General features: G+C 38.8%; 3 protein-coding genes across 4 annotated transcripts in view; 2 read left to right on the forward strand and 1 right to left on the reverse strand.

The window, feature by feature from the left end:
- The window catches only part of rbm20 (RNA binding motif protein 20), a 56309-nt gene extending 44068 nt beyond the window's left edge, over positions 1-12241 (forward strand). The window contains exons 5-14 of one of the 2 annotated variants that reach the window (XR_014277215.1): positions 3530-3676; positions 4220-4351; positions 4435-4514; positions 4611-5307; positions 5388-5474; positions 5567-6155; positions 6481-6546; positions 9517-9638; positions 11060-11295; positions 11584-12241. Coding sequence is in view for 1 of the 2 variants with exons in the window: in XM_082536051.1 (XP_082392177.1) it covers positions 3530-3676; positions 4220-4351; positions 4435-4514; positions 4611-5307; positions 5388-5474; positions 5567-6155; positions 6481-6546; positions 9517-9638; positions 11060-11128 (1989 nt within the window). In the remaining variant the exon portion in view is untranslated. Of the gene's footprint in view, positions 1-3529; positions 3677-4219; positions 4352-4434; positions 4515-4610; positions 5308-5387; positions 5475-5566; positions 6156-6480; positions 6547-9516; positions 9639-11059 lie in introns of both variants that reach the window. The other variant, XM_082536051.1, reaches the window with a different exon arrangement.
- Positions 12242-14232: 1991 nt separating this feature from the next.
- On the forward strand, positions 14233-23013 carry pdcd4b (programmed cell death 4b). Its single transcript, XM_082536614.1, has 12 exons — positions 14233-14342; positions 14797-14902; positions 15163-15480; positions 17311-17405; positions 17564-17677; positions 17834-18055; positions 19182-19279; positions 20900-21014; positions 21592-21699; positions 21883-21993; positions 22086-22225; positions 22320-23013. Exons 2-12 carry the CDS (start codon positions 14860-14862, stop codon positions 22378-22380), a joined length of 1425 nt encoding a protein of 474 aa, XP_082392740.1. The 5' UTR covers positions 14233-14342; positions 14797-14859; the 3' UTR covers positions 22381-23013.
- On the reverse strand, positions 22917-24615 carry bbip1 (BBSome interacting protein 1). Its single transcript, XM_082536615.1, has 3 exons — positions 24526-24615; positions 24117-24181; positions 22917-23559 (listed from the first exon to the last, which is right to left on the reverse strand). The coding sequence occupies exons 2-3, from the start codon at positions 24160-24162 to the stop codon at positions 23402-23404; spliced, it is 204 nt and encodes a 67-aa protein (XP_082392741.1). The 5' UTR covers positions 24163-24181; positions 24526-24615; the 3' UTR covers positions 22917-23401.
- Positions 24616-24840: the final 225 nt, after the last annotated feature.

Here is a 24840-nt window from a genome sequence, read left to right on the forward strand (position 1 = left end):
ATTTGTAACTTTAAATTAAAGTTAATTTGTGACAAATTCAAAGTCAAATTCAAAGACAAGACAGGCCGATCCAGAGATGGATGCCTTAATGTTTAAACTAGATTCCTTCGCCGCTAAAGCCGCTGTTTGTTCTTTGTTGCCAGGGTAACTGTATAACAGAATGCTGAAGTAAGTGATGGAAAAAGCCGTGTGCGTCTTTGGTTGGTTTTTGACAAAGGATTTGATTTTATTAGCGTGGAAGTATTTATAGGGTGTGCTACATGAGCTAATGTTGGTTGCAATAAACACACACCTGTCCAAGCCTAACATGTGAGGTTTTATTGTTTTTAAAGCCCTGCGAGATCCCAGGGATCACACAAATGCACACACGCATACAAGTTTTGATATTCTGTGTCATTTTTAGTGTAACAGCAATTTAGTTGTTAGATATGCACAGAAAAAAATTAAAAAGTTACATAAATTGTTTTCATTAATTTCACTTAACTAAATAAAAAAAATTGTGGTTGCAGTTAACTGAAATAAAAAATAAAAACTACACTTTAGTAAGTGAATAAAAATTTTGAAAAGCGCTTTTCACAGGCAAGAGTCACAAAACCAAAATGCAAAAGTGCACCATTTTACCATATTAAGGCAAAAACTACAATAAAAACTAAGCATTTAGAAGTAACACAAATTAAGCTGATATGGTCGCTTTAAAAGCAAACGGGAATTAAACTGAAATGTGAGTAAAGTTTAATTAAAACTAAAAAATAAAAACTACAGTAACTCAGATACAAACCAGACTAAAAGGAAAAAAAATTACCAGTATAAAGATGAAAGCTATTTTCAGCTGCTCTATATTCAAAAGGGGATTTAGGTACCACCAAATGTTGGATCTGACACTTTTTCACCAAAGTCCCTCCAGACACAGCCCCATCCAAGGCTCAAACCAGGGATCTTTTGCTTGTGAGGGAATTTGTAAACCACTACACTGTGAAGATACCACAACATATAATAATGTGGGTTCATACATACATTAGAAGCATGCACAACTTTTGTTCTTCTGCACTGCAGTGTCAGCTGTCCAGCCTGAAGTAACACAGTAGCTTCTTTCGACAGAACTCGAACAGAGATAAACACAGGATTACAGCTAACCGCTGCATGGAGCACAGACCTAAAGACCCTAGGGCCACACCCCCTAGGCAGCAGTGTTAAGTTTCAGACTGGTGAGAGACTGGTAAAGTGATCTGAGGAATCGGCTTGTGAGCACTCTGCGTAGGAACGTGGGGAGAAACTGTGAAACCAAACTGACCGTCTTGCAGCATGAACCCTGATTTGTAAAAAAAAGCAGACGTATCCTCAGAAGAGATTCCACTGCAATTTACTGAACACATTGCAAAGCTATATTTTTAGGACTGTTTCCTTTCGCTGAATTGTAAGAAACTGTAAGAAACTCGCAAGGGTTTAATTAAACAATTTCAGTCAGGGTTGATTGCCAGTTCAGTTAAAAGATTATTTGAAGTCCTTCCATTCCTGTTCTTTATGTATTTGTGCATTTTAATTGTTGATAATTAAGTTTTAGTGAACACTGAACATTACCAAAGGTCTTCTGTCATTTATTCAAATTTTTTTTTTTTAAATAAATAAACCACATTAAGGAGGTCCAGGCTGTGTGTAAAGTGTCTCCTTGTGAGTAGTCAACGACACGGCATAACTCTGCACTTCTGGTTTGCGGACCACGGAAACGGCTACTGTTCAAAGCCTGAGCCAACCTTGAAAGTGATCTTAATGCTGTGGTCAAACTGTCTGGCCTATCAGACACAGGCCTGACTTTTACAGGTCACACATTTGTGACTAAAGCAAGCAGCGACTGAGCCTCTTGTTCTCACTAATATCCCAGGGACATAAACAGCCTATTCCTGGATCTGTTTATTGAGCCCATCCTGAACTGACCTTTATGTGTTCTGGTGGTGGAACTGGCATGTGGCTGTTAATAGAATTATCATAATTGCATCTGAAGTTGTTAATGTCACTGTGCTGGCCAGAAACTATTAAGTTATAATATCTTTTTTTTTTTTTTTTAATAGCATTATCAAATGTTTTTTTTTTGTTGTCTAAAATATAGTCACATGGCACATGTTGTGTTTGGGCTGTTTGTGTATGCACAGAATATGCACCAAACTGACATGTAAATTTTAAAGGTTACTTTTTACGAAGACTTATATACACTCTAGATTCAAGCAAAGTAAAGTCTTTGTTATTGTTGGGCTTTTCTTGGACAAAATTAAAAATGCTCCGGGTCGAATCGAGACCCCGGTCTGGCTAACACATGGAACTGTCGGTCAGGTTTGTCAACCAGAGACACAGAAAGAAGAGGAGGGGTGCTGGAAAAGTTGCAGTTGCAGCACAATGGTTGCAGAATTAAGACTCTGTGATATAACAAGTTGAATTTATAACTGCTTTCTGCAGTGATGTCAAAGGAACATGACGGCATGTCACCAGCTAGTCTGATGGTGAATATAGCGCTTCGTATTTGCAAGATGCAATACGCAGGATTCACTCTTCTCCGTCACAGTAAAGAAGGTGCATAAGAGTTGCAGGTATCTGTATTATCAATTACAATATATCTTATGTGGTTTTAATACTAAAGTTTTACGTGTTATAAAACTCTATTTGATGGGTTTATCAAACTCTAAGTATGTGAGAATTACTAAAGGAAGCACTTTAGCTTCCACTTGTCTTCCTTCTCCAGCTTTATACCGGAGAGAGCACGTTCTAGTGTTTTTCCATAACAAAAGAGGGTATTGTGCCTCTGTATTACCCCCTCTCAGGTCAGATTTAAAAAAGGAATTACAAGTGGGTGCTGAGCAGTGCAGGTCACAATACTTGACAGCCTGGAGAGATGTGTGTGTCTGGGCCTAGTAAACTGACATGTCTCTAATGCCAAAAAATAACAAAATGTAATTTTTACTGCTGGATGGCTCCCAAGGATCTATTAATAAATGCGCTAAGGTGGGCTGTATGAAGGAGGGAAATTTACACATTGTTTGTTTGTTAGTGTCTTAGCAGTCTTAGACTCATTTTACACAGTATGCATGATTTTCATATACTGCAGAGATTGACACAGAGTTTTGAAGATATGTTTTTTGTTATCAGCCAAAATTAGATGATAGGATCGATAACAATTCCTACGCCTAGCTTCACATAATTCCAGAAGGAAGGAAAAAAAACTTCTTGCTAAGATTTGTCAAAGGGGAAATTAAAGCTATGAAATGTCATGTGATATCTTTTATATTTACCTTTGAGACGCTGGGTAACTGAATTCCATGGCTGACACCTGTCTTCAGTGTCTGCATTCTGCATTTGGGAAGTCGTGTGCTCATTGTGGGACACACTAAAATTGACACATAAACACAGCTCTCTGTATCCTGGTCATGGTTACAAGTGCTGCAAATAGAATAAAGCTATTTTAAAGTTTGACGATCTAAATAAAGATCAGATAAAGTATTTAAAGTTGCTCAAAGATTGCATTTTTGTTTCATATTTGCAGCCATTTCCGATCAGAAACACCTCCGTCGGTCGAGTCGTCCACATATGCAACCTCCCTGAGGGCAGCTGCACAGAGACTGATGTCATCAACCTGGGAATACCCTTTGGCAAAGTTACCAATTACATTCTCATGCGATCTACACATCAGGTAAAACAAAATGATTATTTATCAGTGAATAGTAACTTGTTGTTCATGTTTATCAGAAACTGTTTAGGTCTCAATTACATGTCTATATAAAAAGAAAACTATACTTTTGGCCATTGCTCATTCAGATCAGTACATTCTTTGTTACATTAGTATAAAAAGGTAACTTCTGCATCTTCTTTTCTGCCACGGCTGTTATATGATACCAAACACTTAGTCATAACTTACTGGCTGTTTAACTACCAGTACTTGACAGCTCACTTAGGCTCCAGGGTTTCGTTTAACAGACCTGCAGCATTCATATCACCCCTATCAAATTTAAAGCATTCACTCTAAAATCACTGTATTAGTTGCAAAGATTAAAGAAAATGTTTCAGTGAATTATTACGTTAATGAAATACGATACTGGAGGATGATGATGTTCAGATTTTCTTCCATCTACTCTGTCATCTGAAACGTATATATGTTTGAGAAGATTAGCCCTGAAAAAAGAACCTCTCGTAACAGGGTTTATTGCAACTTTCTAACATTGTATTCCTCCATCAGGCCTTTGTAGAAATGGCATATGTGGAGGCAGCTCATGCCATGGTTCAGTACTACCAACTTACTCCAGCTATGATTAACAACCAAAAACTTCTAATACGAATGTCTAAGAGGTACAAGGAGCTGCAACTCAAGGTAAAACTAAAGAGAAACATTTTCAAAAATCAGTTATACACTCTGTTGGGCATTTACTAAACCCATAAGTCTTTTTAATTTAGAAACCAGGTAAAGATGTTCAATCAATCATCCAGGATATTACCTCACAGCGGGAAAGGGATGAGATGCAACAACATGAACAGTAAGAAAACTCAAATGTTTGTTTTCATGCAGCAGACTTCTTTGAGTTGCTAATGGGGAAAATGCAATCTCAAAAACGTGCATCTTCTCTTCCTAGCTTTGTACCAGAGCGAGCACGTTCTCGCAGCCCTATCAGCCACTCTCTAAGTCCTCATTCCCACAGCCCCAGTTTTACATCATGCAGCTCAGCCCACAGCCCCCAAGGGCCACCATGCAGGGGTCCGGAGAGAGGCTCAGACGGTATGGGCCCCCACCGGGGCTCATGGGAGTGGTCGTCACACTTAAGAAGGGGTGAGGATGAAAGGGAGAGGGATGATCCGTGGAGGAATGGGGGCAGCGTGGATGATGATCGACCTAATGGTGGACGGGCGCCTGACCGTCGAAAGACCTACCAAAAATCCTTAGATCATTTTAGTTTCAGATCTACAGATGAGCGAGGAGGTGGAGGAGAAGGGATGAGGGGCAGAGACTGGCACCCACGAGGAAGCCCTCAAGGCTCATCCTATAATTCGTACAGGAACATCGAAGAGGATTTCTACAAGGAACAAGTGTACAAATCAGACAAGCCGCTCAGACCTCCATACCAGCGACATGACACAAAGCCAAAGAGGAGGGATGGTGATGACTACCACTCTAGGTCCAGGCATTCAGAATTTGAGATGGCTGATCAGACACTTTGCAGAACACCTGAAAATAAGAGGCAGAGTTCACCAGGCAGGGGCAGGAGTAAGAAAACAAGCAGGAGGTACACGGCTGCGGAGAAAAAAGAGAAAGAAAATGCTACTGAAAATACTGTGAGTAACTTCTGTAAATGTACATTGTTTATTTACATCTGCCAAATATTTCTTGTAACTAAAGAGATTGAATTTTTCAGGACCGCGAGTCAAAAGAAAAATCAGTTTCACCTCAGCGAATCAGTAAGACAAAAGAAACTAATGAAGGTGGTAAAGACAGGGACGCTGTAAGTAAACATGATGTTTATGACACCTTATAAGCTCTGGTTCCAGCTGGAAGTAGGGTATTAAAAACAATTTTCTTGACCCGTTTTCTTAGGAGAAGGATCGGGAAAGTTGTGACGACACAGATGAAGAGTGTTGGTATCCTAAGAACATGGAGGAACTGGTCACTGTAGATGAAGTGGGAGGAGAAGATGATTCCATTATTGAGCCAGACCTTTCTGAGCTGGAAGAGTTTGCATCCTGCCCCAAAGACTCAGCAGGGGAGCCATCAGTAGAGGAGTCTATATTGCCGTCTTCCTCATCCTTGGAGGTGCAGCCAACATCTAATGAGAAATCTCCAGAGACTGAAAAGTCTTGTGGGGATGCTGGAGACCAGGCAGCAACAACTGTAACTGAGAAACAAGAGACTGTTACGACTTCAGCCAAACCAGAAGAACAGAAAACGAATCCAGTGACTTCTGAGTTACCAGTTGCTAACCTTAGTGAATTCCCCAGTGAGGAGTTTAAAGCTGCATTGAAGGAGACATGCTTTGAAGGTAGTGAAATAGCCAACAACGGGCCACCAGGAGAGACAATGGAAAATCACATCTGTGTATTAGAGGACAGCAAGACCCCAGAAGTAGGACAGGTCATGGAAGTAGTCAATAATGGAGTGCAACACCAGGATGATGTTCATAAAAAAGGTACTGCTTACAAGAGAACATTAATGTTCATTAAAAAAACAAACAAGTGTAGCTGTTAAGCTTATTTTGTTAAACTTATACAGTTTTGTTAATCATTTGTTGGACAAAAGCATCTAGCTAGTGTGAGACCTGTAAAATTATTCCTCTTTCTGTACCTCATTAGAATAAGTCACCAATATGGTTATAAATATAATTAGAGCTACGTGATGGGTAACCTGAGAAGATTTTTTCTACAAGTGTTTTATTTAGTTGTCTTAACCCAGATACAAAAAACAAAACAAGAAGTAAGTACGTTTCTTTCTCATAACTCATATGCCTTTCATAGACTTTGAGGCCCGCTCACCATCTCGTGAACAAGATAGAGCTGTCAGTGAACACGGCATTCCTTTGGGTAAGCATAACACAGTTTTGTTACCATGTTACTGTTACTGTTGAACTGATAAAATCACTGAAAGCGAGCGGTTCTCATTCTAAAGTTTTTCCAATAATTCGGAATAAAGTCCACAACCTAAAAAAGTCACCAGTAGAAGACTGGATGTCTGGGTAGATAACCCACTAAGTTACAGCAGTATCAAATGAAAAGTAACACCTTTTTTCTAATCTAGTCTAGACTTCTTACGTGTGACATTCTGATTAAATTAAAAAAAAAAAAATCTGCTGCTCAGATAAAACACACAACAGGGTATGGTCAGCTTCAAATGCATTTGCACTACTGGAAATACTTTAGGTTTAGGTGAGGGAGCCTGCACAGAGCACGCAGGAGAAAGGATTTTGTACTATTGAGCTGGCAATTTAAAAATTGTTTACCATCAGATTTCATTGCATTAGAAATTCACAAGCTCACACACACCTCCTCTGCTCCTAACGAGTTTGTTAATAATTAACAACCTCATTCTGATCAACTGCACAATTGTTTGTAAAAGATTTACATTTAATTTAACCTGGTTGTATGTTAGAGGCCAGTTAACACCCGTTGCTGTTAAAAAAATGTATATCCTGATGGTCAGAGAATAAGGTTTGAAACAGAAGTCTCAGCGTGCATCCTCATGCTTTTGTCTGCTCTCAGTTCTGAAAATTCTTTAGTCCATATATTTCAAAGCAGTGTGCTTAAAACCTGCTTATCACAGCTATATTTATTCATTATCGTGGACAAAAGCTGCGGGAGTCTTGAGCCCATAATCTTAGTCCCAAAGATAAAGTATTATCTTTTTCACCATTAGTAAGGGCACTGACAATCTGTTGCATTAGCACTCTAATTGCCTGGAACTGCTTGGCTACTTGCTGACCTATTTCTGTGAGCAGGTTGTGAAATGCACCCCTGAGGGATCAGTATTTATATCATCATTAGAGCTAGAATGACGCAGCCAAAGCACATGGCCAGTTTTCAGCCTGCGGTGCAGAGACTTACTGTACAAAAGCCCTGGAGTGGCACAACAACAACAGAGCTCAGTGCACAGTGCACACACACAAGCATTGTGCAGCTATTTCTGTTCCATGTGTGTCCAGAAAAAAACCGTGTGCATAAACACCAATGGAATACTGATAAGTCTTCTGATTGTTTCCATCTTGTTCGTTTTTTACCAGCCTGAAAGTGAAAATAGGTGTGTGTGGTGGATGTGTTTTCAATTCAGCTTGGCTCCTGTTAGTTTCCAGCTTTTAAATTTAGTTTTTTTTTTAGCCTTTTTCTTATTTGTAATAAATGTGGATCATTGTGGGACCCAGTCAGAAACAAATTTACAAAGGTTTCTGAGTCACTGAGTCAATATGTAACAAAGCCTCAAACAACCATTTAGAACATTCTTAATACATTTAGCTTTTAGTTATTTAAGAGCACATTATCATTGCGCTTATGTTTTATATATGTCCAGCAATCATTTTATTCCCGCTAACTAAAAGTGTTGTTGTTGTTTTTTTTTAGTTGTTTTGGTTATAAATAATTCTTAAGAGCTTGAAAAGAAGGCGACTGGACTTCTTTTAAAGTCCAGAACTGAAGAAGCCTCATGGATGAGAGGTGAAACATCTTCAAAAAACTTAAAGGAGTCTAGTCACCTTCTCTGCAAGCTCTTAAGATTACAGATGACTGAGAACCTATACAGTTATGTTATACATAATTAATCCTGGTATTAAAAATAGGGCTTTGCCGTGTCTTTGAGTCTGAAATGAATGCAGTGGGCAGACTATAAGAACTCACTGCCAGCAGGGTATGATCGCTTTTATTGTTAGATAATATAATCCCATTCTTTCAATTGAATTTAACCGCACAAAATCAGATTGTGATTTTATTACATTACCCTTTGGAAATCTATCATCGAATGTCCAGTAGAGTTATATTGGACATTAAACAGCTGTTGCCTTGCCAGCTCCATTCAGTCTGCGTGATGTCTGATTGTGCCCATGTGCAAATAGCTCAGATAATTGCCCGATGGAGTCAGAACAAATGATTAGATGTCACGTGTCCTGCTCCATACACTTGATCCAGGTTCTCCCTCGGCTAAATCAAACAAATTGATTCCCCTGACATTGTTCATGACGGAAAACTACTTTAGTTTCTGGGTTTTGTTTATTATAAGACATTTTGCAATGAGAGTGTAAAGTTCCTTAATCCCACTGAATTCATAGTTGTTTACAACTGACATACAGAATATTCAAGCAACTGTTAAGGTCTCCACGTACCCCATCACTCCCAGTGTGCTTTATTCAGTGCTCATTGGTCCAACCATGTTTAATTTTTAACCAAGCCTCTGTTTACCTTCAGCTACAACCCATCTGGTGCCCTTAAATCTGTTACTATAACCTATGCAGACGGGGGGAAATAGAACAAATATTAGAAAGCAGAAAAAAACAAAACACGTCTGGACAAGATACATTTGGATTAAAAGACAATAAATTTTAAAACCTTGTGATGTTTGTTAGAATAAAGAATACTATGTATTTTCTATGGAGAAAAAGAAAAGAAAGGATGATGGAGACTATGAGTTGAAAGAAGTCAGTACAGGAAAAAAACATTTACAATTAAAGTTAGTTCAAAGTTAATTTGGTATCAGGGCACCCGGGGGAGAGAGAAGAAAATGTGTAATCTGAGACCAGCAGCATGATGGTTTCAGTCAGCCGCAAAACCCACGAGCCAGTCCCAGTAGAGTAGTTAATTTACGTTTGATAACTGACCTTCTATAATTGTTTTTTTTTTTATTATCTAGAAAAAATGTATGCAAATTTGTAGAATGACTCAAATTAGTGGGATGAGGCTTGACTGTGGTTCTGGATCAAAATCCTTCTAAAAAAGGTTTCATTATTAAATACCATGCGAGTCTCGTCTTTTGACAAGGATTAAATTGTAATTCTTGTTTTCGCTCTCTCATAGGAGTGGAGTTTGTTGTGCCAAGAACCGGCTTCTACTGTAAACTCTGCGGACTTTTCTACACCAGTGAGGAAACTGCAAAGACCACTCACTGCCGCAGCACCGTCCATTACAGGAACCTACAGGTACAAACTGCGAGACGGCACACACCTCCATTCTTTTATCCAGTCTTTGAGAAATTAATTATATGAACACATCAAGCCTTTATGGCGGGAGATAGTGTATCTGACATAAACCCGTGTGTGCTGGCATTCCCGCATGCCCATATAAAGTCGATCTGTGTGACGCACACTCCTTACTGAGGGATTCATTAGGCCACATCAACTGTGGCCTTAACGAAAGATTACACCAGCTGTTTTCAGCCTAGAGAGTAATCTCTTTGTTCCACAGTCAGCACGTGCATATTATATTAATTTGCCTTGCTTTTGTCACATGAGGATAAAACTTACTTTTCTTTTCTTTTTTTATTAAGTAGGATTCTGTTCTCCAAACAGGATTGCAATGATAAAAATGACTTATCTTTATATTTTAATTCAGCACTAACCCCACTGCAGAGGCTGTGTTACCTATCAATGCATGGAGCAAATGATTCATTCAGACTCCATTGCTCTCAGAAAGATGTTCTTCACAAAATTTCGTTTGGAAGACATAACAGATATTAAATGATCAGATAGCACAAAGACACTTTTGGCAATAAATAACTCTTTTGTCTCTTTTGTTTTCTTTTGTTATTGTTTATTGAGAGAAAATTTGCTAATTCGAGTTCCTGAAATGTGAGGATTTACTTTTCTAATGGGCGTTTGTGGCTTGACAAATCGTTGAACCCATTTTCTAAGTCTTTCTAAGTTTCTAAGTTCATTTCATAACAGCTCAAATTTAAATGACAAAAAAAAGTTTTTAACAAAATCAATGGATCGTAATCGTAAATTGAAATCGAACATAAATATACAGCTTGCTGTCACGTCCTAACGCGCACACATACGCACGAACATAGGCATCGCATGTAAACTTGCGACTGTATTAGGTTTCCCGTTATTGGCCAGTCAGCACCGACCCATCTTACATTTCCCTCGTCCTTTGCAGCACAGCTGAAGCGAGGTCGGGGAGCGTGTTTCCTTCACATTTGATGCATTACATTCCAAGGAGGAAAAAAACAGTTTTAAACAGTTGTGCTGTCTGTCAAAGCTCTGTGTGTTTAGCAGTTTGTTTTGTTTGATTTTGTTTTGATTCTTGTTTTACTCTTCTCATCTCGAGACAGTACAAAATAAATGATTTAAGCCATCGTGCTGACACTTCTCAGAATGAGGCTGGATTTTTATATCAGCATTTAGATTACTTTAATTTTACTGAGTATAATGTGTCTCTTCCTGGGATTATATCGATCAATTGTGAAGTGCTTTCCTGTGAAGGGTGTCTGAAGAAAAACCAAAGCATGGATGGGTTTTAGGGTGCTGAGGGATGTTCTGGAGCAAGACCGACTTATGAGACGGCTAGCACACAACTTGCAGGTATTAAGCAGGTATCTGCTTTGATTTCTTTTTAACAGAAATACCTTTCCCAGCTGGCAGAGGTCAGTCTATCGAGCATGCTGACCGAACCTCCAGCTGCACAGTGACGATACTTCGACCTCTCACCTGCTCCAAAACGAACATCAGAGGAAGGATTTCCTAAACGATCCTAAAGCACGGATAATGCCATACATGGAACATGCGGACAAATACAAGAATGCTGATGTTTATGGGAGAGCAATGTTTGAATGGCGCAGGCAATAGAGGCTTTCAGGTTTGTACATACATGAAGTGAAATGTATAGTAAGGTTTTAAAATTTAACTTCAATTTTATCATTTTTCTTACAGTTTACTTTAATGGTTTGTGTGAAATGAAATTAAGTTATATTGTTGGAATAAAAGTGCATTTACATTTATCTTAAATTATCTAGAAAAAAGTCTTTTACAGTTTGTGTTTTGAATTTTGTCTCGTCATCACTGAAACAACTGGGACAGACTTAGGTCTGCTAAATTACTTGAATATGTTGGGTATTAAGTTTATGATTTTTTTTTTTTGTTACAGAGCCTGAGAGCTATGTGTATTTAAGAAAACTGGACAATAACAACAAAAAAACCCAAAAAGCATTTGTGGCATTTGTTTTTTTCACTTGTGACATCATCAGTGAGGATGTTTTCTTCATCTGCTTGTGTTTTATCTTCTCGTACGTCTTTGTGACGTGAGCTCTCAGGGCCACTGTGTTTTCCCCCCCCCCCTCGGTTTTAAAACTGAGGCAGATTCTCAGGTTTATTGTTCTTGTTAAACAAATTTCACTGTATAAATAATAAAATTAACATTTTTATTTATATCTAAGGCTGTTTTTGTTTTGTTTTTTCCCTTTCCCCCCCACATGCGATTGTGAACTTCAGTATCCGTCAGGGAAAACTATACGTCCTTTAGATTAATAATGTTTCAGTGATACAAAAGATCTTTATTTTCTCTTTTATGTTGAATGTAATTCATAGGACAATCCCAGTCATATTTGCCAAGACATGTAATGCCTTAGATATGAAACTTCAACTGGACCATGTGTTTAACTTAAACATGAACTGTTTCATGTTACGACAATTTGTTACGGAGGGATTATCAAGCTCACACTCTGTTTTTGTATACTGTGAATACTGATCCTGTGACTTCAGCAATATAGTATTATTTTTCTTTGACAGACTTCTTGACTTTTTGATGGAAAACACTTGAATAAACCATGTGAATGTCTCAAATTAGCCATCTTCCTTTCTTGAACAAAAAACAGATTCGATCATTTTGCTTTAGCAGCTTTTTTGTGTGTAATAACCTTGAAAGGCAGCGCTGTGAAAGAGCTCCACCAAGTGTTGAGGCAAAAAAAACCCCCCACTACATCCATGTAATTCTGCAATAAATCTACTGCTGTAAACAGAAATGTAAAACCCAGAGAAAGTTTTTAAATGCAGATGCGTGTTTTTTATTTCATCATTATTTGTTTACTGTGATAAATTTGAATCTGCTGGTTACTCACAATATGCAAAAATCCGGATCGCACTACAAAAACTGGAAATGCTGTCAATTGCAAAAATCCTTTTGAGTGACCTTATAATGAAAATGTTGTAATGATAATTTAAGTTTGTTCATACATGAGGTTTTCAGAATTTTAGTTATTCACTTAAAATACCAATTTTAAAAATGGAAGATTGGCCATGTACCCCACTTTTCAACTACATGTATTTTTTTTATAACGTTTAGTGAAATTATCATTACATTAAATTAAGTATAATATTGCCATGGTGGAAAAAAATCAGTTTTTAATATCAATTAAACATCAGTTGTCCCAATGTAACTGGTGTTAACATACAAAACGTTTTTGTTAAAGTAATGCATCATCCCTTTATATCAATAGGTCTGGAACTAGAAACTGGAAGTGAGATATACAGTACGTAATAAATTTATTAGACCACCTGACATGAAAAAAAAACCAACAATAAAAAACAACACATTTTTTGAAAGCTGTCACAGTCTTGTTTAAAACTAAAAATTATATTGGTATTTATTAGCCATATAAAATGAATTCATGTTTCTACACTCAAATCTTAGCCAGAACAAGTATAACATTCAATCACTTAAACCAATTTTTATGTTCAGAAATGAAAGTAAGGAATTATAAATGTGAATTATAAAGTCTGGTGGCCACATTTTGCAGACTCTCCAATACTGACTGTAACTTGGATAGCCTCCTCCTTTCTGAAGCCTCTGTCAGACAGTCAAGCTCCACACCCACAACGGTACTGGCATTCGGATTAGTGTACTGAATCTGTTATTTTTCCACCACACTCAGTGTAATGCCCTAGCACACAACAGCAAAGAGCATGGTACTGTCCAGCACAAACTCATAAAAGATCCTGAACAGCTGTAAAAGGAGCTCAGTCATCTCTGAAAATAGAAACAGAGGCCTTCTGTGTTTTTGATGAAGTCCAGTTTATTGTCATGAACACCAAAGTATTTGTAATCATCTACTTTCTCCACACAGACCCAGTGGATGAAAATAAGGGTCACTGGTGTTCGTGGCTACCTCATCCACAACCACTTTTTAGTGTTTAGTGTTTGCCACATTAAGATGCAGATGGTTTTACTCACTCCTTGTGACCAAGTTGTCCACCACAGCCTTATGCTCTTTTTCATCACTCTCTCTGATACATAGAGAGGTTGATGAGGAAGAAGGGCCATTTAATGGTAGAGAATTTATGCATATTTTGCATTAGAAACTGTCAAAAAGCAAAAGTTTTAGCACTAGCATCTCAATATTCTTCCTCCATTATTGATTTTAGACGATTTTGGTGAAAATAAAAGACATTTATATAAATTTAGACATATACTTTAATCTTTATTTTAAAAAAAATACAAATATAAATGTATAAAGTACCACACAAATAGTTTATATTTTAATAATGTCTTATCCTAGGCTATCGATAATGTAACGTCAATAAGACCATAGCTTTATTATTATTATTTTTGGAAACCTGCATGTTGCAGCTGCCAGTACATGCCATTTTTGCCAATAAATGACTTCTATGTATAGAAAGTGCAGCTCCGCGACATCGCCGACAGAGGGCAGCACTTAATAAAGCACACGGGCCTCACAGAAATTGCGAGAAGGAAATCCGTGTTGCATGCTGATTGGCTCTTTCTTTAAAAAACCTTTCCCCCAGCCAATGAGCAAAGGAAAAACATTGGCCTAAGTGCCAGCGTTACCTGTCAGTAAAACAAAAACAACAGTGTTCGTGTCACAGTTTGGAGCTTGGACACAGCAGACGGTCGGAGATTTTTCTGTTGTTTTTTTTTTGTTTTTTTTCCAATGCTGTGATTTATATGACAGCGTATATAAAGATATTAGGATTTTATAGATGTATTTCAAGATGGAGAACGAGCTCGCGACTTTGCAATTTGACATTATGTTTAATTGACGTTCGGGCTTCGAGAAGAAGAGCTAGATAACCGTTAGCGACGCATAAAACGCCTACAAAAGTGCGGATATTGGACGGTGTGGGCGTTTTATTCGTTGATACGCGCACGGAGATAGATTTTTAAAGCAGTTACATCTCCTAGCAGTGAATATTTAAGCTAATGTAGCGTTAGGCATTGTTTATCAACAGTGCGACTTTGAATGAACAGGGGGAGGGGGGAGGCGTGGTGTTACTGAATCTTGTCTGGGCTTGTTATCGACGCACGTCCACACATAAGGTGACAGTTTCTTGTTCGTTATTGCAGGTATCGCTTGAAATTCTGTTTTTGCGCCGTTCTGTCGCAAAAGCTTCTTTTCTACTGTAAATCATGGCAGCTGACTGCGAGGCCTGGCTGAACGCAAACCCCGTGGGTAAGTGTGAGCATTTAGAGCCATTTAAGTATTGTGCTTCATCAGCTGGATAGGATGTGGGGCAGTGGGGTTTTTTTTTCATGCGGAAGTGGGTGAAAGTATGTTATCTTGCACTGTGTACAGATTCGGTTACTTTTTTTACTCCCCCTCAGCTGTAGTCTGTGTTTAAGTGCAGATAGAAATTAACTGCATGCATGCATATTGTCAATCAAATCAAACCAAACACGAACTCACCACAATTTTCTCTTGTAAACCAACAGAGATTGGAGACCTGAGTGACTCTTTTGTATCTGGGGAGGAAGACAATGGAGGTTTCATTATCGCTAATAAAAATATTAACAACGAGATCAATGGCAACTGGGTGGCCTCCTCTAGCAACAGCATCCATGAGGCACGTCTGAAGGCCAAGGCCAAGCGGAGGCTGAGGAAGAACTCCTCCAGGGACTCTGGCAGGGGGGACTCGCTCAGCGATAATGGAGATGTGGTTAGGGGAACTTCAGTGGCACCCACAAGTCCCAAGAGCAAGCTGTTAGACAGAAAGTCCCGGCTCGGGAAGGGCAGAGGCCTCCCAAAGAAAGGTAAGAGCATATTATTAAATGAAGAACGTAGCACAGTTGTAACCAAAGCACGGTCGTTATCAAAGGCATGTGAATGTTTATCAAAGAGCCATTTGTATTTCAGATTCCCGGACTTCAAAGGGAAGGTGCTACATCCACACATTCATGTAGTGCTGTCATCCATTCTTGTTGTTGTTGTCGTTGTTGTTTTTATTTTATGGAAGCCATAAACCAATTAACAAGTAAACAAATGGCTCCGACTCACTTGTATCCTTTTTTTCCCCTTGTCATCTGCTCAGCCAAGCCTTTCTGGAAATTTCCAGGCTTCTTTGCAGAATGGTGAATGCCCCCCTTCCCCAAAAATAGCATTGTAACATAATCGTTCGTTGTAACTAGTTTTGTTAATAGGAGGTCTAATTTTTTTTTTTTTTTTTTGTTGTGAGAAGGTTAAAATAAAAACAATCCTGGTACCATTTTGTGTATAATGTACCACTAACTGCTTTCGTTGTTGATATTAATGCACAGGATGTGACATGAATAGTCCATCTTTAAGATAACTATTGGATGCACAGGTGCTGTTTAAAGTTACAGTCACAAAGCTTATAGAGCATCTGATTTCCCGTGTTTTTGTTGTCTATCTATTTGGGTGTAAAGCAACATTAACGCTATAGATAATTATGCTATTGAAAATATAATTTTTTCAATCAGCTGGAAATGTTGCATAATGGCTTCTCTGACCTGCCAACGTTTTGCCTCTTGTATAGGTTGTATAGATAATTGTTGATCTATAAGTAGATGAGAGTTTAGCAAAGTGTCAGCATTTTCCAATCCTTCGGCCACCTCTCGCTGCAGATCTTCAGTGATGTCAGCATACAGTTCTCGGTTACAGTATGTGTCCCTGCAGACTGCAGTACAGTTCAGGCACTTGACTCTCCCCATGGGCATGTCTAGTTTCTCCCTGCGCAGAGCCTGCCCTCTTTTGTTTCTCTTTCTTTTTTTTCCTCGATTGCGTAACAGAACTGCCACACTATCAGAGCCTGGCAATTTGAGCTTGTAGCTTTCCTGCATGAAAATTTTATGCATTTAAGGTTTGGAAAAAGTGTAATGTTTAAATGCTAAAGCTTGGCGGTTTTCACAACCAAGGTGGACTCTGCTAAATATAGTGACATGTCGTATGCCACATACTGGGTGGGAGACTAATGGAGGTTTTAAGGGATGTCTCACAAGCTGCTTTGGCATTCAGCTTCTTAAACCGTCTGCAATCTGCCAGTGCTGACCTCAGAACTGGCAGATGTTTGCTGCTTGTGTCTACACAGAAAATGTAGCCTGGGAAGCATGTTGGCAGCAGCTTCAGTTCTCTGCATGTATCTGCATAGGAAGTATTTAGCGAGTAGACCCCCATATACCAACACAGTGATGCATGTAACATACAGGAACTTGACTGGAGTGAAGTGATTTTTGGATTGGTACAAATTATGCAGACAGATTGATTAAATTTAGACTAAATGCTAATGGAAAAACAAGAGTATTTTTCCCCTTTTTTATGACTAGAAGCCCATTTCTTAAAGGAAGTTTGTACTCTATGACCAAAGCAAGTCAGGATATTCAGGAAACATGCAGTAAATGAAGTATCAGTAGCTGTTTTAGTTCAAAGTAGAGCACCAAATGCATTTCACATTTTAAGCTTATGACTAAATTCAGTCCTGTTGTCAAACCTGTTTGTACACTTGATAATGAAACAATAAGATTTGCCACTACATGTGGGGCACTAAAGCTTTTAAAAGAGAAAAAGAAAGCACTTTGACAATGTCACGCATCACAATTCATATTGTCACTGCCCTTTGTCTCCAGGTGGGGCTGGAGGAAAAGGTGTATGGGGCAGATCTGGTGAAGTTTATGAACCAGAGGCAGTAGATGAAAGAGACCCCAACTATGATGAAGATCAGGTAATTGTTGTGCTGACATCACCTGGATTATTATTATTATTATTATTATTATTATTATTATTATTATTATTAACACAGGCTCTTCTACAAATGTAAAAAAAAAAAAGGATACATGTTCCACAAACAAGTGTGACTGAAGTGCGATTCTGCTTTGTCAGGAAAACTGTGTGTATGAGACGGTGGTCCCCCCGTTGGATGAAAGGGACTTCGAGAAGACTGTTACCCCCATAGTGCAAGAGTATTTTGAACATGGAGACACAAATGAAGTAGCGGTGAGTGTTACCAAGTTAATGTAGATGCATACTGGCAGTTGAGGTGAGCTACTCTATTACAGAAGCTGAGATCAACACACAATAAAAAAAAAAAAAAAACTGATATTAACACAACCATGAATTCTAAGACAAGTTGGTGTCCTTTTCCTTTTCCAGGAGCTGCTTGCAGAGCTGAACCTGGGGCCTATGCGGAGCGTGGTGCCCTCACTGGCTGTAGCACTGGCCCTGGAGGCCAAAGCCAGCCACCGAGAGCTCACCTCCAGGCTGCTGGCTGACCTTTGTGGGCCTGTTTTATCCCACGGCGACATGGAAAAGTCATTTGACAAACTCCTCAGAGAGTTGCCTGATTTGGTACTAGACACACCTGGGGCTGCTCAGGTGAGTGTTTGGAGACAAATGTGTGTATACTTAGTCCCCAGATAGCAACTTATTCTGTTTGTGTGTTTTCTAGTTACTTGTTTCTTGAGGATATGAGTCCAAACTAGGTCTTTGCAGTTAAACAAAAGAACTTCAGTTATAATTCTGGCTTTCAGCGATAATTGGAGCAAGATAATCGAGATAAAACAAGTGGTAAAGGACATTTAACAAACTGACTTCCTGAAGAATAATTATTTCAAGTCAGTCCCTTTAAAGAAGATAACAGTTTTAACACTCGTCAGCTAGAAGTATGCTTTTTGTTTGAAGTGTTAACATAGCTTGTGGTTGAGCACAGGGGAACAACGCTGTGGGGTTTTTCTTTTCTTTTTTTTTTCTTGTGTGTTGGTGTGCGAGAGAGAGCCGGTGTGTTTTTTAGAGCTCTTTCCCTTTCGGCCTGCACAGACATGAGATCTGTGGCTATTGTCTAACTGTGCTCGCAAAAAGCAAGCTCAGCAAAGGACGCTAAAAGGGTTATTCTGCGTACTTCCCCCCGCACCCCTCCTCTCGCCATCTCATTGGGTCTCGCTGGTCATGTCTGTCCCACTCTCCAAATTCTCAGTGGGTTTAAAGGGACATTATGATAGCGCCCTGCCCCCACTTCCTTCCCTTCGCGCTTTCGCTCTCTCAGTTTCACACACAAGCCCGCACACGCCCCCTTACTCCTCATTTGCCTGTCGGTCTAGACACAGCAGTGGGTCAGCTGAGATGTAGCTGCCTCTTGTCTGTACAGGAACAATGAGCAACAGTGAGCCCAGGCTTTGTGGAGGCCAGAAGAGCAAAGGCAGCTCTTTCATTTTCCTCATACACGTGCTCACACTACTGTAAACAAAGAGACACGTGCAAGTGAAGCAACAGTCAGTCATCTGTCCAGTCAGTGTTTTTGTGGGGCCTCCAAACTGAAGCTTGTAAACTACGAATAATCTTATTGTTGCAGGCTGTGGAAAGCCGACTTTATTTATGCCGAAAATAAATGACCAGCCAATCATATCTCCTGATTTAGTGGGTTAGCAGCTCTAAGAAACAGGAACATGGTGCAAGAGTGTTTAAAATTATTTGCTTTTTTCCCATCTTTGTATCTCTCTTTTAGTTGGTGGGTCAATTCATTGCACGAGCTGTAAGTGACCAAATATTATCAAAGACCTACATCGAAGGCTACAAAGGAAAAGTTGACTGTGAATATGCAAGGTATGTCATTCTTGGACTCCACCACAATAGCTTAGCATGATGAAACAAGGAGTTTTATTCTTTCTCCCTTTAAATAATCTCTTCTAATTTGCTAGCCTTAGCAAACAGAAGGTTTGTGGCAGTAGGTGGGGAGCTGTTGGCCTGGTATTACCACATTAGGAACATTTCTCTGCCGTCAGAAACAGAGCAATTAATCTGGCGAGTCTGAAGCTTTTGGCTCACAGGGATTACTTGTTCATACACTGACCTCATTATTTTAAACGTTGACCATGTTAAATATGAGCACCTAACTATAAATAATAATGAGCGTAATAATTTCTGTTGAAAGGATCAGGGTACATGTTAAGTTTGTATTTTAGCTATACCATATGTAATTCAATACGAAAAACTGTATACAAAATCTGTATTTCAGATTTTGGGTTAGATCAAAGTTTGCTAAATAAATAGGCAGTAAATATTTTACAAAAATTTTCTTTGGGTTTTACTCTGGAGCTCGAATAAAATGATAGCAAAAATGTTTTTTTTTTTTTTTTCTGTCTCAGAAAATAAATTTGTATAAATCTCTTGAAACTCATAATATTTGCCAGCTGTAGCCTATGTGGGGTAATAGTTAGGATGGACGGTTGAAAATTTAGTTTTTTATTATTGTTTTTTTTAAATGGCACAAAGATGTCCAAATCATTAACTTTGTTTTTAAAAAGTTCATGGAGTCAAAAAGGAATGTTTGTTTTGTGTTTTTTCACAGAAATTAAAAATGTCTTCATATATAGCCAGATCTTTTAGCAATAAACTGATTTCAAACCCACAATAGGTTGCTTTTATTATATTGCTTTAATGGTTAGTTACATGTTTGTCTGCACCATTTGCATTTTGAGAGATCAGGGTAATTATAGCTGTTGGAATAATGCAATAAGTCAATGTGATTCATGAGAAAAGAGGATTTAGTTTAGCCTTGTGATCAGCTGTTCTTGTTGTCCTCTAATTGGAGAGCAGCAGGTTAACACGAACAGTATTGTTTAAAACGTTTTTGCCAGTGATGTGAGGATGCTTTCAAAAATATTGCCATTTATATTGTTTATCTAGAAACTGAATAAAAGTGTGCATTTATAAAAAAGGACAACAAAACAATATCTAATAAAAATAAAATGTTGGGATCATGATTTGCTTTTGAAACTGCACCAGTTCTCACAGTGTACAAGGTGTTTGGGGCAGGTTGGTTGAATGAAGACTGCCTCAGTGCCCATGTTTTTATGTAATCCCAGACTGACTCTTGTTTTTTGTGATCAGGGCTCTGTTAGGACCAGACCATCTGTTGCAGGACTCTTCTTCTTTTTTTTTTTCCTTCTTCTTGTTAAGAGTTTGTACTACATGTTGCCTGTCTAATTTGTATCTAAGAATGCAAATGTCCAATTTTCCTTGCTAGCTTGCTATTTGGAGAAATGTAGATTGAGGGTAGAGGATTTAAAGTTCCCAATGAGGAAGTGTGCATCATGTGTGTTGACTCCAGCACGCTCTACTCAGGCACCACCTCTTTTAAACATTACAAGCAACTCTCCAAAACAAGGAGAGAGAGTTTAGGTTAAAGTTTTATAAACCTTGTGTGTATCGCTTTCTTCTCAGGGCGGCTCTGGACCGAGCAGCTGTGCTACTGAAGATGAGTATGGGTGGGCTTCGCATAGATAGCCAATGGGGGACAGGTGGAGGCCAGCAACCAGTCATACAGCTCATCAAAGAGGTAGGTTATATGAAGCAGAATCAAGTACACTCTGAAATGAAAGCAGTTTTTCTGAATTGTAATTGGTTCTTATTATAAAGCTCGAATAAAATTGAAGCATTGTGTGTAAAATGGGCACATGGGCGATCGTGGCTCAAGAGTTGGGAGTTCGCCTTGTAATCGGAAGGTTGCCGGTTCGAGCCCCGGCTCAGACAGTCTCGGTCGTTGTGTCCTTGGGCAAGACACTTCACCTGTTGCCTACTGGTGGCCGTCAGAGGGCCCGGTGGCGCCAGTGTCCGGCAGCCTCGCCTCTGTCAGTGCGCCCCAGGGTGGCTGTGGCTACAATGTAGCTTGCCATCACCAGTGTGTGAATGGGTGGATGACTGGATATGTAAAGCGCTTTGGGGTCCTTAGGGACTAGTAAAGCGCTATACAAATACAGGCCATTTACCATAAAATATGTCTGTTTTCATCACTTTCAAGTGAAATTGGAAAGCAGATGGCAGCAGACTTGCGTTTTGTTTTTCTTTGTGTAGCTCTTTGTTACTGTATGGATATTGCCATAACAAAAATTCTCATTTGTATTCTGTCATGCCAGATGAACCTTCTTCTGAAGGAGTACATCCTATCTGGTGACAGCAAGGAGGCTGAGCGATGCCTCAGAGATCTTGAGGTTCCCCATTTCCATCACGAGTTTGCCTATGAGGTAAATTCATGGCTACATTTGATGTAGCAGCAGACACATTAAATGCAGTCTAAATGTAAAATGTTATAAAACTACTGAAACATTTTATCTGTTTTGAGGGGATTTCTTTAGCTTTACACCCTTAATGTTGCATTGTGTGGTCTTCAGTTAAATTAAACACAGGATTGTGAATGTTTCTCGCAGGCGATAGTGATGGTGTTGGAGTCTAATGGAGAGAAAACTTTCAAAATGGTTCTGCAGCTACTCAAGTCACTCTCTGTGTCCTCCGTGATTACTGTGGACCAAATGAGAAGGGTATGGTGCCACCTGGTGTGTGAATTATGCACTGCTTTTTTTTTTTTTCTTTTTTTTTGTAGGCCTGTAAAATGGTTGTCTTTTTCTTGTAGGGCTACCAAAGAGTTTACATGGACATCGCTGAGATCAACATTGATGTCCCTCGTGCATACTTTATCTTGGAGCAGTTTGTTGACAAGAGCTTCAGCATGGGAATCATTGATGTAAAGTTGAGGGATCTCTGTCCCTGTCGGTAAGCACGCTGGTTTTCACACACATCTGACACTCGTCTCCAGAGATGTGCTTCTGTTTTTGTTAATCATGTTGTTGCTCTCATCTTCTCTCAGGGGCCGTAAGAGGTATGTCAGCGAGGGAGACGGTGGTGTTGTCAAACTTGAAAGCTACTGAGAAGACTTTGTGTGCCATATTACCCCAAAAAACATAAAGCTACTTTTTTACTTGCATATTTTTCAAAGTACCTGAAAAATGGTTTTTCTCCTTTCTAATGGTCAAAAGAAGGTACATTTCCAAAATTGAGGTAAGGGTAATTTAAACAAAAATGCACTTGTGATTGAAACTAAAGTAGATCACTCTCTCCAAGGTGTTTCAATATAAACATTTACATAAGCTAGCTCTTAAAGTGCCACACCTCTCCGTGTCAGTCATTCCACATTGTTTTGTACAGTATTTTCTTGTTTTCACTGCCACTCCTTTTGTGTTTTCTAGAAAGCAGTGTTTGTATTGACATGACTGGTTTGTGTCAAGAGCTTTATAAAAATGTATTAAAAATAAAATAAAATAAAAGGGAGTTTGTTGGTTCAATGCAATACTGGCTTCCAAACTAGCTACTGTTTCTATGCTGTGCTAGGTTTTCAGTCTTTAATCACACATCCGTGGCACGAGTTCTGTGCAAAAACGAATACCAATCAGGTAACTTCACAAAGTGGTGTGTTAAGAGTGTTTATTTTTATATTTGGGGAATAAGGAGTGTGAGAGACACCCTGACGTTCCTTGATTGTTGATTAAATCACTATGAAATCATTTCATCTGTTTTTGTCTGTTTAACACACAGTACTAACTGCATACTGCAACTTAAATAAGCAGTTATCTGAAATATATAATAATAATAATGATAATATAACACTTTAAAGTAGTACCTAAGTAGCTCACTACCCCTACTGGCAAGTAACAGATATAATCTTTGCTAATTCCATGCTATAGATCATTCAACAATAACCACAGAACAGCAAGACTTTCAAAAGGGACAAAGAGGGATTAAACACTTTTTTTTTTTAACTCTGTAACGCCAGATTCCCTCCAAGTCCATACAAATACATTCCAGTGCTTGGAATCAGTGTGTTTGCTTGATCCATCTGAAGGACTTTTGCCAGTTTAGGCATTTGTTTTTTTCCAATCCTTCACTGGGTATCTACTGTAGTTGCTCCTTCATTGCCAGTTCCTGTTGTTTAACAGCCTCTTGAGCCTCCATTTGCATTTTCTCCAGTTTCTCAAGGGTGACTGATTTGAGTGGGAGCAGCTTTGGCTTACACAAAACCATAGTAGGGACATCTTCCATGGAGAGCTGTCCTGTGAGGTGCATTCAAACAATCCACAAATGATTAAATTTTAATTTAAGCATAAATGAAAATATTATGTAAAAACCTAGCATGTCTGCTATTTCTCATAAAAGTCTGCAGCACATTAGCTGTGAGAAATGTTCTCTTTACACTTTAACCTTTATAGTACTGCAAACAGAGCTACTGTTCTATTTAAAGGAGTTTCAAATATACGATGCTACATCTATAAACTTATATCTTTTCAACCACTCCGGAAGAATTCAACAATATTTTTGATATCTGGTCAACTAGTTACCAATCTGGCATCTTACACATCTGATTGTGAGCCACTGAACAGCTTGTTCTTACTAACAACCCGTACACCTTTAACTAAAGAAAAGCAATATTGTCCCAAATGTTGACCCGAATTATATTTTTAAGCCAGAAAAGACTTTCAGGAGAGACCACAGAGCATATCTTGATTAAATCTCCAAGCTATTGTGAAATTTCAGTTCACTTCACGTGTTGTCTTGAGAGACACAAACAACCTTTTGTAACTACTGCTGTCCACATAGCTTTGGTACAAACCTTGTTTAGGCAGAACTTCTCTGAATATTGATTTGATCTCTGGCATGGTGTCCTCTGAGTGCTCGCTGAAAGGTAAGCATATTTGGACATTTCACGACTTTTTGACACATATTCATAAATTCCGAATAGTTTTTGCATCATTAAATGCTCTCCGCTCGAGAGGGAATGCAAAATTGAAGGAGCCTGTTAAGTTTTATAGTGGGTATTACATAGTTTATAATAAACTGGTCAGAAGGTTAGCCACAGGTCAGTACACAGTGCTAGCTAGCTAGCTACACTAACGATAGCTTTGCTTTTAGCGAACGCTCTCTAATCCAAAGACACAATGTCTCACCAATGCACAACAGTATAAACAAATCAATACTATTCACCCACTCGGGCATGTGTAAAATGGAAATCTTTTTCTCACCTTCAGCACCAGGTAAAGATTACAGTTGTCAAGCCAACGCGTCCGCAAGAATCACGTGATTTTCTTCTGTTGTCTATTTAATTTGAACAGTGTTTTACTGGCACCTATAGGCAGCTAGCAGAATAGCAAAACTCAATAACTTGAATAATGTTTGACGCTATGAAGCAGGCTTTACAGGGTCATTGAGCGTCTTTTTGTACTTTTATTTTTGGACAGAACATGTGTATGGATGAGAGAGACACATGTGTGACAGTGTAGCTGTAAGGAGCAGAGGTAGATGAGTTTAAGCATATTGGAGACAAAGTTATAGAGACA

Source organism: Aulonocara stuartgranti (assembly GCF_965226115.1).
Source record: "Aulonocara stuartgranti genome assembly, chromosome: 6".
In the NCBI taxonomy this organism is placed as follows: domain Eukaryota; kingdom Metazoa; phylum Chordata; class Actinopteri; order Cichliformes; family Cichlidae; genus Aulonocara; species Aulonocara stuartgranti.